At 38.5% G+C, this 15784-nt stretch overlaps 1 protein-coding gene across 4 annotated transcripts in view; it reads right to left on the bottom strand.

Annotated features, from left to right (window-relative positions):
• The window catches only part of LOC131052518 (uncharacterized), a 158660-nt gene that overhangs the window by 40992 nt on the left and 101884 nt on the right, over positions 1 to 15784 (bottom strand). For 3 of the 4 annotated variants that reach the window (XR_009107442.2, XM_057987132.2, XM_057987134.2), the window contains exons 6-8: positions 6191 to 6295; positions 6004 to 6104; positions 5718 to 5856 (exon numbers count right to left, since the gene is read on the bottom strand). Coding sequence is in view for 3 of the 4 variants with exons in the window: in XM_057987132.2 (XP_057843115.2) it covers positions 5718 to 5856; positions 6004 to 6104; positions 6191 to 6295 (345 nt within the window). In the remaining variant the exon portion in view is untranslated. The remainder of the gene's footprint in view (positions 1 to 5717; positions 5857 to 6003; positions 6105 to 6190; positions 6296 to 15784) is intronic. The other variant, XM_057987133.2, reaches the window with a different exon arrangement.

Here is a 15784-nt window from a genome sequence, read left to right as displayed (position 1 = left end):
ACCAGCTAAAGGTTCTAAGTGATATTTGATTAACTACCTAGACCATCCATAATTTTCCTTTGTTTAATAAAAATTACAACAAAAGAAAATCAAGGAACATACCAATAAAAAATAATAATATTAATAAAATAAATTAAAGGACTATAGAAGCATAAAAAGTAATGAGCCCTTTAGGCTTATAACATAGAAGTGACCCCTATGCATGAGGTACTAATGATTCATCCATGATGAAAGTGAGTAAACAAAGTTACAACAAGATCCCTTACACAGCTTTAGAAAGAGTGTACTATTCCCTTAGACAAAAGGTGATGACAATAAATGGGAGTAGCTTCTTTTTTGTTTTTTGAAAAACCTAGTGAAAATTTATTAAAGTAATTCTGGAGTGTTTCTATAATGGTCATTCAATTAGGATCTTTCCCTTTCGTAGTTTGTTTCTTTTTACTATGCTTCCTTTCGTGTTTCTATTCTCAATCGTTTCCCTCATGGAAAGATCGTCTTGTAATTTTGTATATAAGGAGCATTCCTCTCCTTAATTAATTACAACATCAAATTATCATTTCATGGTATTAGATCTTAGGTTCTTTTTTGGCAAATATTTTTAGTAAAAAAAATTGTGGGTATTCTGATTTTTTCCACAAAAAATCATGGAAGCGTTTTGCTAGATTTTTTCCACAAAAATCATGGAGTTTTTATTTCTATTTACTACTCGTGATGGCCGCCAGTAAAGTTTTTGACCAGACTAGGGAGTTTTGTACGATTTTCTCCTCAAAAAATGTGGATGGGTTTTCTGATTTTTCTCCAAAAAAATCATGGTGGTGGCTTTTCTGATTTTTTCCATAAAAAATCATGATGGTGGGTTTTCTGATTTTTTCCAAAAAAATCATGGAGGAGGGTTTGTCGATTTTTCCATAAAATCATGGTTTCAGTTTTTTGCCAAACTTTTTGTCAACAAAAACTTAATTTTTTTGAGACGCTGATCTCGATGTTTTTGGATAAAGGGAGGGATAGCTTTGTTACCCAACATCATGTTGGAAGGATTGTGGTAAACTTGGTCATATCCAGAAGTTTCGCAGAACAAAGGAGGGTCTCAGCAACAGGCTCATATCGCAAAGTGTTCTAAGGAGAAGAGGGCAGCCTTCTATGCATTCATGGCCAAATGACCTCCAAATTATGTTAAGTTTTCAGTAAAGTAGTTAGTAGAATGACCATTTAGGGAGGGTATTAAAGTAATTTTGGAGTGTTTCTATAATGGTCATTCAGTTAGGATCTTTCCCTTGCATAGTTAGTTTATTTTTAGTATGTTTTCTTTCATGTTTCTATTCTCGATCATTTCCCTGATGGAAAGATTGTCTTGTAATTTTCTATGTAAGGAGTAGTTCCTCTCCTTAATAAATTACAACATCGAATTATCATTTCAAAATTATGGCTGCTAGGCTCTAATGTAGTATATGAAAGAATTTTTAAAAAGAAAATTTAAATAACTTCTAAAACCCCTAGAAAAATGAATTGGCAATCAAAGGCCATAATTTATAGTATATTCCCTTAAAACTAGCAGTTTTTAAACAAGACCTAAATGTAGGAAAATGACAGGAATATTATAATTTTCATAAAACTTGAACATATCTTGCTATATCTTTCTTCAAGCAGGGATCTCACACAAATCAATTCAGGCTACGGCATCTATGGACAGTATGAACATGGCCACAAGCCATGTGCTAGGGCCAAGAAGAATCCTTGCCAAAATCCAAGTGACCCATGGAAAGGCATTACGAGGAAGTTCATTGTCATCAAACTGCAGCAGCAAACGCCATGGACCATGCAGCTTGATTCTCACAAACTGACAGCTAAGTTCATAAGCACAGGCAATGATCATGAATAGAAAACAGAATTGCTCAGCAAAGAATCTTACAATAACCAAGCATGGATAACTAGCTAAACAAGAGACTAGGACAGCAAAGGCAGCACATGAAGGTTGATATCTAACTAGAAAAGTGTAGGATTTGTGATTTGGAAAGGCAAGAACAGGCCCAATCTGCAATATCAAATGAGGCCAGAATCTTCAGCTGCCCAAGTGGCCAAAACCCTCGTGAAGATGACTAACAAATATGTAAAGAAAAAGTATAAAGCTAGCAGAAACATGACCAGGAAAAAACAAAAGATAATGATAGGCTGCACACAAAATATGACTATACCAACCATAAGCTCTCTAATGGCACAAAAATATCAAAAAAACTGTAATTTGAAATTGTATAGGTGTCAATGTACTAATGCTATGTGTGATGCATGTCCACACAAATCATTACAATATTAGAGCAGTTAGGCCCAAAGAATCAATGTGTATCACCTAACCACATTAATGAAAAGAATTATGGATGATCCAAATAGTGACAATCACAAATAAAGAACAAATAAAAAAATTAAAAAAAAAAAAATAGGACCACAAATTTAATAATCGGCGTCTTGGTTGAGCTATGGAGATGATGGTGGTGTTGATCTGCACATTTGAGGTATTTGTGTTGTCCTTTAAATAGATTTTTCATGATCATAATGCCCATGGATATAGCTTTAAAGCTGAGTTACTGGTTCAGGTTTGGGTTCAGAATCGGGTTCAATGGTTCAGCTTGCAGGTTTGGTCAAAAACATTTTGGAGGTTGGGTTCATCAATACAAAAACTTATAAAAATCAGAAATAAATACATATGGGTCATCAAAAATATCATCATCACCATCCATATTAGATGACTATCTTCTTGTAGATCATTTGACTTGGGTTTACTTGACATGACAATGCATGACATTCCATAGATAACAACTTGATGACTAGCATATCCATGGCTCTTGATAGAACACTGCGATACATAGGATACTCTTCATAGAACACTATGATCTCTCTTTTGATACCACTGTCATTTGAAGTTTACTATCACTCTCGTGATGGCTTCCCTGTAAACTGTATTTGTCTGGTGCTGTATCACAAGGTCTTTACGCATATTAAGGCTGCTTCTTTTGAGTTTATAGAACCTTGAAGTGTGTCAAGAATTTGGATAGGGCTGAAGGGATTCTTGAAGTAATGAACTGACCCTAAGGTTTTAACATGGTTATAACCTTTGCTCATTATCATCTACAGATCACTGCCCCTACACACTTGATAGAGTGGTGCAGGGGGTTAATTGATACTCTTGAAGACACAATCCACTCTCCTTAGCAGATAAGCATGATTCATGCATTGTTATAAATTTGATACCATTAGAGATTGAGAGTTGAATATGCAAGTGTATATGATTTATACTATGTTGAATTCTTTTGTCATTGATGTCGAGAAGTTTCTGGTTTGATGCTGGAAGTGTAAGCTCGGTTGTCAGCTTCAGCATGTGCTTTTTGGTACTTCAGAACAGGCCATGTTTTGAGAACTCAGGTGACTTGCTTGTTTCTTGTCTCTTATGTCGACTTGGCTGGTCAGATTGCTCTAGTGACAGATGGATGTTGAGTGTGTATTTCTGGCTCCAGCTACATAGCTAGTTGTGTAATGCCTTTGCCATATATGACACTGGGCGTTGTGTTTCAAAACGTAGATCCCTTTTTTTTTGGGTGGTCACAGAGCCGTTTCTCTTGCTGTTGGTGGAATCGATTTTTATTGTTGCCAAGTTGTATATGAAGTCTGCAAATCGGTTTATCTGCAGAGGGTCCAATTTAGCTTATTTTTGGTGGTGATTTTTCAGTAGTCTCTTTTTCTTCTGGAAAGTTTGAAAAAGAGTGAAGAAAGTTGCAACGGATGGCTGAAAAGACTGGCGTGTTGGTTAAAAAAAACCAGCTCTGCATTGTTTGGTTGCAGGCATCTAAACAGTCACTCGTCAGCAATATCGTGGGCAAGTGTGTCCGAGCTGGTATGTATGGTAAGGTTATTCAAAAATTAAAAAATCGCCTCTTTAGAAAAATATAGATGGCGGATATATGCGTTTTAATATATATACGCATGATGAGAGAGTTGCTATAATCCTATGAGGTGTGCCTATCGTATTTGATTGGTTTAAAAATATTAAGTTTTTTTTTGGTGTTGAAGTTACATAGAAGAATGTGAGTTTTTGAATGAAGTGATATGCGTGTGGTTTTTAAGTTTTTTTTTGGCATGGTGAATTTGTGGAAGCGAAGCTGTTGTGTAATGGAGTTTTTTGAAAATATGATGAAATCATAACAGTATTGTAAAGTGTAAAGGGTGCTGTTCGAGTTTTGGTGATTAGTTTTCTGGAGGCAGCAAATTTTTCTTTCTTTGAAGCTGTGTGTTCTTAGGAGTCCGAATCTTGGAAGTTTGTCTTGAGCTGAAGTGATCTGTGTATCACAATGAGACTCTTTTGCTACTGAGCGTTGATAAGGTGACAAAATCTCCAGTGGCTGGTTGTTTTCAGTCAATACATACAGAAAATTTCGTTTCAGTTTGACATGTGCTGGATATCAATCAGTATGATATGTTTTAAAAGAGTTTTACCCATTTCTGAGTAAAACAGAGAGCTTGCATGTTCATTAAAAATTTCTGAACCTGTATTCTGTGTAGTTGAGATGGTGCTCATAATGTGAGTTGTAGCTCACTTCTGTAACAGGATTGTTGCCCATTTTTAATAGATGTTCTTCAGTGCCGTGGTTTTTTACCCGAAAGGGTTTTCCACGAGATATACCTTGTGTTCTTGCTTTGTGCCTATCCTATGTTTATCTTTCTATGTTCAATGATTGTTGTGCATGCTGAAGTTAAAAATACTAAACACTGATTCACCCCCCCCTCTCAGTGTTTTCTGTTTGCTTTTCATAGGAGACCTTCCATTTTCTTTCTAGCATGGCAACCCGGTGATTGTTCTTTGATGCAATGGTTTTGACAATCTTTTTACCACTACTATAGATGGATACCTTACAATTAAAAGACAAAAAAAGTCAAAAAAAAAATTAAAACAACCCAAATTCACTGACTGGACATATCTAGAGGTGAAATTCGGGTTCACCTAGGCTCATCTGGGCCAAACCCACAAGCTGTGAGCAGGACCTTGGCCAAACCCACAGAGGTCATGACCAGGACCCTAAGCCCAGTTTGAACTGGACTAGGACCCAGGGTTGGACTGGGACTCAGGGTTGCCCAAAGATGAACCAGTAACTTGGTTTTAAAGGTTGGTGTCTTGAAGGTGGTGGAGATTTGGTACTGAAGAATCTCCCTCTCCTCTCCACTTCCAAATCCTTTATTTTCTTATGTACTTAGAATATCAAGAATTACAATATTAAACGAACTTCATATTTATTTTCTTGTGGCATCATGAATGAATTTTTCCCTAAGTTTTCCTGTGCACCAGCTATGCCTTCACTAAAATCTTATAGGATCTCATACTATTCCCAATGGTGTGCCCTCGTAAAGCTACTCTAAACCCCTCCCCTTGCCCAACATACCCCACTTGCAAATCTTTTTTGTCTTCATTTTCCTTTTGAAGCTTATCAACATATGATTAGCTGCTAAAGGTTTAAATCTCAAACTACAGTGTGCTACCTCAGGACAGCAGTTAAACCAGGCTACCAACCAAATTCAGTATCCTATATCATGTGTTGCATTGTTGATGTCCTTGTCATGCAAACAAGCTGAATGGAATGTGTTTTCTAGAAATAAAAATTTAATTCTTTACAAACTTTAAACTACATTATTGATATCTTTATCGACAATGGGAAGACATCACAAGACCACTTTACCTCTATTCTCTTCAAAGATGTACATGGAGGGAAGGAATCTTCAACAGATACAGATTTCTGTGGTCCTTTATCCCTTACAGGTGACAAGTCAACTCCCCTGCATCCATTAAATAGGAAACGACCTGTTTTCTCACCAAACCTGAGTTAAAGAAGCCAATGAAAGAATTAGAAAGATTAATGGGCGTAATGCCACCCACTATTTAGATGACTTTAATAGTGCACATAAAATACAGTACTATGTAAGAAATGATGCTATAAGTAGTCAATATCTCACAAGTGCCCATACATTTGCAATAACTCATGCAGACTGCAGATTTGAAGATCAGCTACTGTCTGAATTCCAATCTCCATGAGCATGGATTCTGTCCGATGTCCAACACCAGGTAGCTTTCAACACAAAATCTATTAGCTTCAATAACCGTATCATAGAATTTAAGTTGCCAAGGATCACTTGCAAAGTAAATCAAACCAACCTTACGCACTGAAAGTGGGCAAAGAAATTCAAGTACAGCTGATTTAAGAAGGCACGTTTGTTTATTAGGCTTATTAACTGAGCTTACCATCTTGGCAAGCATTTTCTACAACAGAAAACATATAACTGTCAGAAAGAATGCAAGAAACTAAACTAACACCTCAAACTGATAAACAAAACTGAGCATAAGTAACATAATGACTAAACAAATAATTGAATATCAAGATGTTTCTTAAACTTGAGTAATAAGATGTAGTGATATGTCACAGCATAGTTCGATATGAAGGTGCAAGTAATATTTTGAGTTCAAACAACATTAACATAAGTAATTGGATTTCAACGCAGGTCATAGTGCTAAGGAGGATACTATTGAAATTGCTGATGATTTTGACCCAGATCATTATAAAGGGAAGATTTTTGGAGGCTCTAGCTCTATTCATTTGGTTGGTTGAAGGTCGGCCCATTTGCTAAAGCGGCCTCTCAAGGTAAAGGCAATGAGCAGAGGGGTAAACAACCCGTTCTAGATGATGATGCGGTGTAAAATTCCTCTCTAGAAATTGTTTGCAAATAAATATACTGTACAATTTCTCACTAGGAACTTAGTGCAAATAAATATGTATAGCCAGTTTATCCAGAGATGTAACATTTACTAAACCTTTTGATCATTGAAATTCCCATACTATAGCATATAACCCGTGCCATTCCCAGTTACATTCATTGAAATGCCCATAGTGTTGCATATAACCCGTGCAATTCCCAGTTATATTTCATGTTTATTAGTATTCACAGTATGAACGGAATTAACATTTACAGTATTCAAGATGTAACGATGCACCTGTTGTTTGCCGAGGCAGTGATTCCCCCTTCATATAGCTATCAGACGTTGGACTGAACTTCGTGGCTTCCCCGTAAGGCGTGATGATGGCAACCTTCTACGATATTTACACTCGGGTTTCCGAACGAGTCTGGGTCCTTCGTATCAACACGCATGATTTACATTCATACCCAATATCGGGTCTCCTTAAATGCCACGGAATCAATAGATTGGTGTGTGTCGATGCCTCTTCCCCTGACTTAGGTGATGGAGATGTATGAACTTGGTGCTATGCACGATAACCATGAATGAAGTTTGCGGCTCAGTCAAAGCACTTGCAGCCGGTTTTCTGGAATTCGCGGCAATGTACAGAAATGTGGTTTTCTCACCAAGATACTAATGGCTTTCCAACTTGCAAACAAAACTTATCATGAGGTTCCTCCTTGAATTCGATACCTCTTAATCCCAATAGGCCAGATGCTGGCTGGCGAAAGGAATTGTTCCCTAAGTTTGATATCACACAGATAATCAAACGCTTCTCTCACGCAATGTGATTGGTTTCATAATCTTTTCTCCTCCCCTCCATCGCAAATGCCCATTTCTTTTATTACCACCGAAGTGGTTATAAGTCCCGTAATCGTTACGGCTAGCAAATACGTAATTAAAAGAATATGCCTTTGTAAATATTAATCATTTATATAAACGAATGGGAAATTCATATAAAGTAATTAATATTTTTTATATCTTCGTTAATCACGTACAAGGGGACATGACATGCAGAGGAGTCTACTGAGGATGAGTATTAGCCTCACAATGCTGAAGAGAGCATGGAGAACAATATGCAGCAAAGAAGACTCTAACATTCACAATAATAATGGAGAGGAGGTTGATTTTGAAGAGAAAAACATTGAAGAAGAGTATGAGACAGACGCTGGTCAGGAAGAAGAAGATTTAAACAAAGAAAAGGAAATGTTAGGAACAGGGATTGAGATTAAGAATGACAAGGTGACCAATGATAGACTCAAAGTGCAAATTGCAGACCTTCATGTCTATATTGCTGATCTGGAATCTCGGGGCAAACTCGGCAAAAATGATGGAGAAACTCAAAATGATGGAAAATGCCCTTGGAAGCATAATCTCAGTTACAAATAATATAATGCAAAAAGTGGTGATGGGTACTATTTCTGGACAATCCAAGATAAAAAAAAGCAAAGCAAGACCCCAGAGGTTAAGGACTCTGTTAAGGGCAGAAACAAGAAGCCCAGAGGTGTATGGATAGACTTGCTTGATGCTCTGACTGAGAATTGGAACCTAATCATTGGTTCTAAGGAATGAAGGTTTATGATGCTTTTTGTTGTTTTCTTTTTATTGTGTTCATATGTTGTTCTCAGGCCTGAGTACCTGTTTTTGTCTATAAGGCCTGCATGCCTCTCCTGATAATATAGTTTTGGATACTATGCTTAAGGCTTGCGTGTCTTCCTTTAGTTTTATGTGATAGTACTGGCCTAAGTGCCAGTTTTTGTGGTTGGTCTAGGCTGGCCCGGACTTGTTCTGCTGTTTTGTTTCTGTGAATGTTGGGATCAAGACCCATTCCCTACTTATTTAATCAAAAACATAAGTAATTGGTGCAAAAGACCATATAGAACATGAAACCAATGTTACAAGACTCACCAAGACTTGCCAACATTCACCTGAACTCGGCAAGTCCCAAGGCTAGCAAGTCAAAACGAGGCCTAAGGACTCATGATGCGGGTACTAGGTGAGTCTGGTCAGACTCGCCAGACTTGGCAAGTCCCAACTAGTTGACTTGGCCAAGTCTATGAAAACTACGAAAAAAGGCATAAAAACTTGAAAATGCTTAAAATTAAAAGCATGGAAGCCAAGCATTTATTGAAGGGTTTGGAGCACTTTTGGAAGATAGTTAAAACTATTAAAATTATTAAAAATGGCACATGCCATGATGGTTTGTGTGATCTCAAAGGCTTTAAGTTGGACTTAGTGGTCAAGCTCAGCCCTAAATGCCACCCTGTATTGCGACAGTGAGCACACTAGGGCTACCCTTGGACCCCACAAGAGGCACTACCTCCAAACCTCCACAAGGGGTATTGCCCCCCAAACCCCCTTGTTGGGGGGGACATGCTACTCCCAAATCCCTAAACAAATAAATAAAATCTTTTTGTGCCATGTTGGATGGAAAAGCAACACTTTTTTTAATTTTCCAACTTTTTCCCAGTTAAATTACATTTATACTTCTAGTTTGTTAAGTCAAATCCTAAGTAGCACTCTTAAGGCTGCAACAACATTTGCAAACTTGTCTAAGATACAAGTACGTGACTCCACATAGAACTAGAAATGTTGGGTTGAGGGATACAAGATTCTTTCTACCATAGTTCATAACTCCATATTGTGATTCTTATTTTTGATGCCATGGATATCATAATCCATATTTTATGGTTTTTTCAATTTGCCGAATTTAGTTCAAAAATCACTTGTGAAGTCTCTGCCAAATTTAAGCCTTGTAACTATGCATGAAACTATAGGATTTATTAAAAAATTCCAGCATCTAGTCAAGGGATGAAATAGATGAATTCTCTCCAGCCATTATATATAGGAGTAAAAAAGTTACATAATTGCTCTACCACCAACTTCTTATTGAACTTTCAACCATCTTGTTAGGATTGGCCCCTTAACGATGCTTGCACACAATGAAAAAGTACAAAGAGACTTGCAAGGCATTATTAGAAACCTAAGTTGCAAGAAATGTCATAGAAAGTCCCCATCCTCTCATTTCCCAATTGTGAATTCCCTAAAATGCCAAGGGATATCTGAATTGGTTACTCAATGACATTTTTGGCATTTCCAAGATGTTTGTTTCTAGGGGCAAGGAATTTTCTAGGCTTTTTAAATATTTTTATGTACACATGCAGAAAATAATGTGTTTTTGTAAATATACATATATGTTTACACACATACACATGTTTTTTTTCAGTTTTTTTGTTTGACATTTATACATCATTTCATTTCTAGGGATTCTTAGAAAATCAGCATTTCCAATTTAGTCCTTTGGCTAGATTCAAGTGATGGTCTTCCATTTTGGACCTTTATGTTTATTGGATGGGTGATCTTTAACACCTTTTTGCAGAAGTTTATAACTATAGAGGATTACTTTTCCTGCATTTTGTTATTTGAAAAAATAAAAATAAGCATCAGGCAAAGCTATAGTTTAGTAGCGCAATCTACTAACATGGAGTATTATTCATTAGCACTATGATCAATTGATAGAAATTCTGTACATAAATGTTACAAAGCTAAAGAGAGGGAACTCCTCTATAAGATTCGTGTTGTTAATAACTCTTCGGATGGAGGTAATCTAACTGTCCTGCCAGCTGATAGGTAAAATCTCTTAATGTTGTCTAATATTTCATTCCTTCCAACAATTTTTATTATACAATCAAATTTCGTTTGTTATTGTGCTAAATAATGGAAGTTCCCTAGTAATGTGTTCGAGGGTATAGCGGGGTGTTTACTTCAAGAATGACCTCTATCAGTTCAAAGAACATTGTCATAATGGATCTATTCACAAGACTCTTATCAAATATGTTTCCACATCTATCCATGCAGACTTGTTCCTCCCAGTATAGAAAACCCTCCTTCAAGAAAATCACACATTCGTTTAATAGTGAACCCCAGTTGAAGTATCCACAGTGCTTGTAGGTTCAATAAAATGTGATCCTCGCCATCTCTCTCTTCTTCTCAACCTTGAAATCTTTCAATTAAACTTCACAGATTGTGATTTTCTTCATGCCTTTTAGCTTGAATTGTGTAAAGGTATTTAAATATGTGATTGATGACTTCCTCTATCATTGTTTTATTGTTGATATAGAAAACAGTATACGTATTCTGTAGAAATAGGTCACAAAATTCCTCAGACAAGAATTACACTCTGTGCAGATGATTACACAACGCTATTACAAAAGTGGCTAAAGAATTTTCCCAAAAACAACAATTTAGAGCCAGATGGCATTTAGAAAAGACAAAATAGACCATATAGATAATGATTTTCAATCTTTCTGTTGTAAAACAAAAATGGAGCATTTGATATAGAAAGAAAGTAGATGTGGTCATGATGAGAATCAGGAAAGCTCTCAGCTTCATCCAATATTCCTTTTAATGGTGCAACGGTGCTTCTCAGTTTGAGTTTGAAGTGGAGTACACCCTTCATTGTTACAAACCCATTCCATAATTACCTTATTTGGACCCCCTAGTTGTGCATTCCATGACTCAACAGGGCTGTTGGCGTCAGTGGGCATCATTGATGTTGGAAATTTTTTGAAGTTGAGACTTGAGACCTTTTAGAAAAACGGAAATGCTGGAACTGCTGGGTGGTGTTGGATATGCCTTGTATACTTTGCATGTTTGACACCATGATGTGGGCTCCAAGGGACGTGCTGTCCCTCAATTGGAAGATGTGGGGAGCCAGCAGCCCCTGAGGAAAGACATTTAGGTCCTTATGGGTGATTTCTCAGCCTGTGGTTTTATTATTTTATACCAATTGTAATGTATACTTGTTGTGGCTTAGTAGTTTCCTGTATTGATGTGCCTAAAAAAATTTAGCACATGAATTTGGGTTAAGCATAAATGCAAAAAATGTTATTGTCCTGTGAACACTTGAATTAATAGAGGGAATGCTGGTTTATTGTGTTTTTTCCAAAAAGGTTTCCTAGGATAAAATGTCTTGTTATACTGTTACTGAGCTATTATTTCTTTCTGCTGCATTTTAAGATTTTGTTAGCATTGCTTCCTGCATAGTTTTATCAATATTTTCTCTTCAGGAGGTTGCAGCACCATCACTTCTCAGCACTGAAAATAAATTTGTAGCCTACATGCAAATAAGCACACTTTAATAGCAATGTTGGAGGACAGCAAGGCCTTTCTCCTGTTTTTTAGGGCAATTCATGATAACTCATTAATTGTCCTTGATGGCTAAAACATTACTACACAGCAGAGTGGTCTCAAGTTCTACAGCCTTTAGGAGACTGTTGAGAGTATTGTTATATTTGCCAAAGTAAAACAAATGGCAATAAAGTTTTGAAGTTGCTTTTTAGTTTATTATGTGGATAACAATGCAAGATTTGGCTCTAACTTTCAAGGGTTACCACATTATATAATTGGCCACCAAGATTGAAAGGAATAGAATGGCGGAGGGTGTTTGCATTTGCAGAGAGAAAGAGGTGTTGATACTAGAATTTAGTCTTCATGAATAGATAACAGAGGGAAACTAAATGTTTGTGGATATCGAGTCAATTGTAGCAGATAATTTGAGGGATTGAATGAGAATGCAACTCATGCTGATGGGTCCAGGAGATAAAGCAAAAACAATGCAACTCTTACCCTATTTTGTAGTGTATCAGGGTCCTAGAAGCAGCTTTCTTGGCACAAACAAGCAGCTGCCAGAAAGAAACCTCCTATCCTTTGCATTCCTCATCAAAAATGACGATGACAGCATACTTAGCATCACTTCCTTTGATTGTATAGTCATCCTTTCAGACCCCTTTATCTTCCTTGTGTAAGTCTTTTTGTGGCTGGTAATTAGCTTTGAGTCATTTACAACTGCAGTACGGAATAGAAACTCTTATAGATTTTTCAAGCTGCCTAAGACTCTTACTGATGCTCATAATCACCTTGATTTTGTGTTTCCAAGTAGTTATGTCAAATCTGAAACATCCCTTGAAGTTGCCACATTGACTTATCCTTTACATTCCTCATCAAAAATGATGATGACAGCACACTTAGCATCATATGGGTAGGCTTCCTTTCATTTTATATTCATCCCTTCAGACCCTTTTCTCTTGCTTGTGTAAGATTTTTTGTGGCTGTTGACCATCTTTGAGGCATTTACAACTGTAGTAAGGGATGCAAACTCTTATAGACTTTTCACGCTGCCTAAGACTCTTCCTGATGTTCGTAATCACCTTGATTTTAAGTTTCCAAGTAGTTATGTCATATCTGAAACATCCCTTAAAGTTACTGTTATCACAAAAGCTTGCACCCTTGCTAAGCTATCAACTCAGCAACCTTGTGAAACATGGAAACAACCCTGAAGTGTGGAACCTTGCGCATGGGGTTGAATCTCCGGAGAAGGCCGGCTTCCTTCTTCAAATAGGTGCAGGTGTTGAACCAGCTCAACACTTCAAAACTAACTCCTAAGCCTATCCTAACAAATTGCAAAGGAAAAGGGAAGAGAGAATGCTTGAAACAAAAGGGAGGTGATGCACCGAGAAGAGATTGTTTCTCTCCCTACCGACATGGCACAAAAAAATCAATTGAAATACCCCAGAGATGCACAACTTCAGTTGCATAAGTGACCCAAACGCATGTATGGAAGTTGGAATTTTGCTAAGTGTCAAGAGAGAAGGATTCCCACAAGTCACGCTCAGAAAACAAGTCAACACAGCATATATGGAGAGAGGAGCCACAACATACACTTATGATGAAGGTAAGGAAACATACACAGCATGCATGTAAGCCAGTTAATTAGTAAATAAGGCTTTTGTAAAGCTTTAAAAGAAAACAATAGTATTAAGTTATATCTACGGGTAGTTAGCTGCCTGACAATTGGTGGCCTAACCAACCGCGAACTCTTGATATTGTAAACTCGTAGCACACTTTGGACACATTGGATGGGAATGGAATATAATAGAGAAATCCGTGTTACATGAATATATCGTGGTATACTGTATTGTGTGTTCTTGATTCCGTGTTAATGTGTTACTATGCTCTGGTGTTATAATTTGGATATTGATGTTCTGGATACTACAACCTAACTCACTTAGGCTACTTACATTTTGGCGCCGCTGCCCAAGTCGAATTTGAAGGTCTTAGGAGGGAAAGCTGGCGGGATGGAAGTATAATGGGTCGTCCATTAGACCAAAGCATCCTGGTGACAGACAGTGACGTAGAGGATAATACGGAAGTAACCAGTGAGGATCAGTTGACACAAGACCTGATTCAGGCGTGGAACGTTTTCGTGGACCGGTACGTACAGCGAGAAGCAGAACTGAGCGTTGTCTCGGCTGGTACGGTACAGGCGGAACTCAACGTGAACCAGGCCGTGCACGATCTCCTGGGTAGCCTTCCACGGTTGTTGGCAAGTGTACTCGTGGAACGTGAAGAGGAATGAGAGAACACACGGAGGGAGCAACGGAGGCAACAAGTGCTTCAACAGTATAGAGAAAGGAACCGAAGGGAAGAAGAGCAGAGGGACTACACACAACAACGAAACCACCGCAGTTCCAATAATTAATGCCAAATACACTCAATAAAGATCGAAGCCGACAAGCCTCGAAGGAACAAGAAGGGAACCAAGAAGACATAGTGCGAAGATCCCTGCGTATCCAGGAGCAACTGGAGAGGCGCCTGAAACTCTACTGGATAGTTGAAGAAAGAGGGAGCCTGGCGGAAGGTTCTCGACAACATACACAAGAGTGGGACAGGAGTCACAATAGCCCAGAGGCAATAGGCAGTAGTGATAATTGGGATCAAATAACCGCACCAACCGAGTCATTCAACAATTCCCAGAATAACTTGAGGGGTACGAGGAAGATGGCACATAACCCCAAAAAACAGAAACTTCCCAGATTCAATGGACTAGGATCGGAGGACCCCGCTCACCACTGTAAAACGTGTGTCACCATATGGTAGGCCAATGGCAAGGATGATGAGGATAACTGGCTGAAAGCATTCCCAGCCACCCTCTGTGGAATTGCCATTGACTGGTACACGGACCTACCCACCACTTCGAACGATACCTGGAAAAAACTTGCTAAGGCATTTGAGGAGGAGTTTCGGCTACTGCGGGACGATGATGAGATCGTCGCAGAAATATACAACACCAAACAGGGCAAGTGTGAGACGGTACGGTCCTACTACCGCAAACTAAAAGAATTAATTGGCAAAGACAATACCCCGGCCAACGGATTAAAGAAGCGATGGTTCATCGAGGGTCTGCAACCATCCCTACGGAAAAAGATGAAGGTAGTACCTCCATCTACTTTCATGGAGGCATACAATAGGGCCATGGATATTGAAAGCGAGAACAAGACATCGAAGGGCAAGAAGCGCACAAGCGATGAAGATAGTAGTGATCAGGAAAGCGAGGAGGAGTCACGAACGATACAAGCACTCTGGAAGGATATGAGACGGATGATGCGAGAATGCAGACGCAAAAGGAAGAAAGTAGGGAGGGCAGGGACCTCTGGTGCACAAAGTGCAAACTGGAGGGACACACAAAAACCAATTGTCCAAAGAAAGCTTTTTGTGACATCTGCCAAGTGTTGGGGCATGCTATTAAGGAATGCCCCTACAACTTGAAGGCAAGGAGTGCCCAGGTACTATATACTCAAGAACAAGCAACACCACCCACTACACCCTCCAAGAACACAAACTCAGACACATCACCAGGTGGCTACAGGAGCAGCCGGAGAGGGAGTAACAACAACAGTAATAATAATACCCCACAGGGTCGCATCCAATACGATGCAAAAGGCAGACCAATGATACAATGTCGACGATGTAACGAATGGGGCCATTTTGCACGTGACTGCCAGAGTGGTGTTGGACAAGGAGGAGGGCTACTCTGCAAATGGTGCGGGTCGGGCAACCACGAAGATGCGGAATGTCCAAGACAGAAAGGCGTGAACATGCTGGAGGTAGTACGGTCAAAACCAGAAGTATTGGCCACTACCCGATCTCATACAAGGAAACTAACTTACCCTGAACCAG

Source organism: Cryptomeria japonica, chromosome 8 (genome assembly GCF_030272615.1).
Source record: "Cryptomeria japonica chromosome 8, Sugi_1.0, whole genome shotgun sequence".
Classification (NCBI taxonomy): Eukaryota; Viridiplantae; Streptophyta; class Pinopsida; order Cupressales; family Cupressaceae; genus Cryptomeria; species Cryptomeria japonica.
The sequence above is the reverse complement of the archived record's forward strand: the minus strand, read 5'-3'. Positions and strand labels throughout refer to the sequence as shown.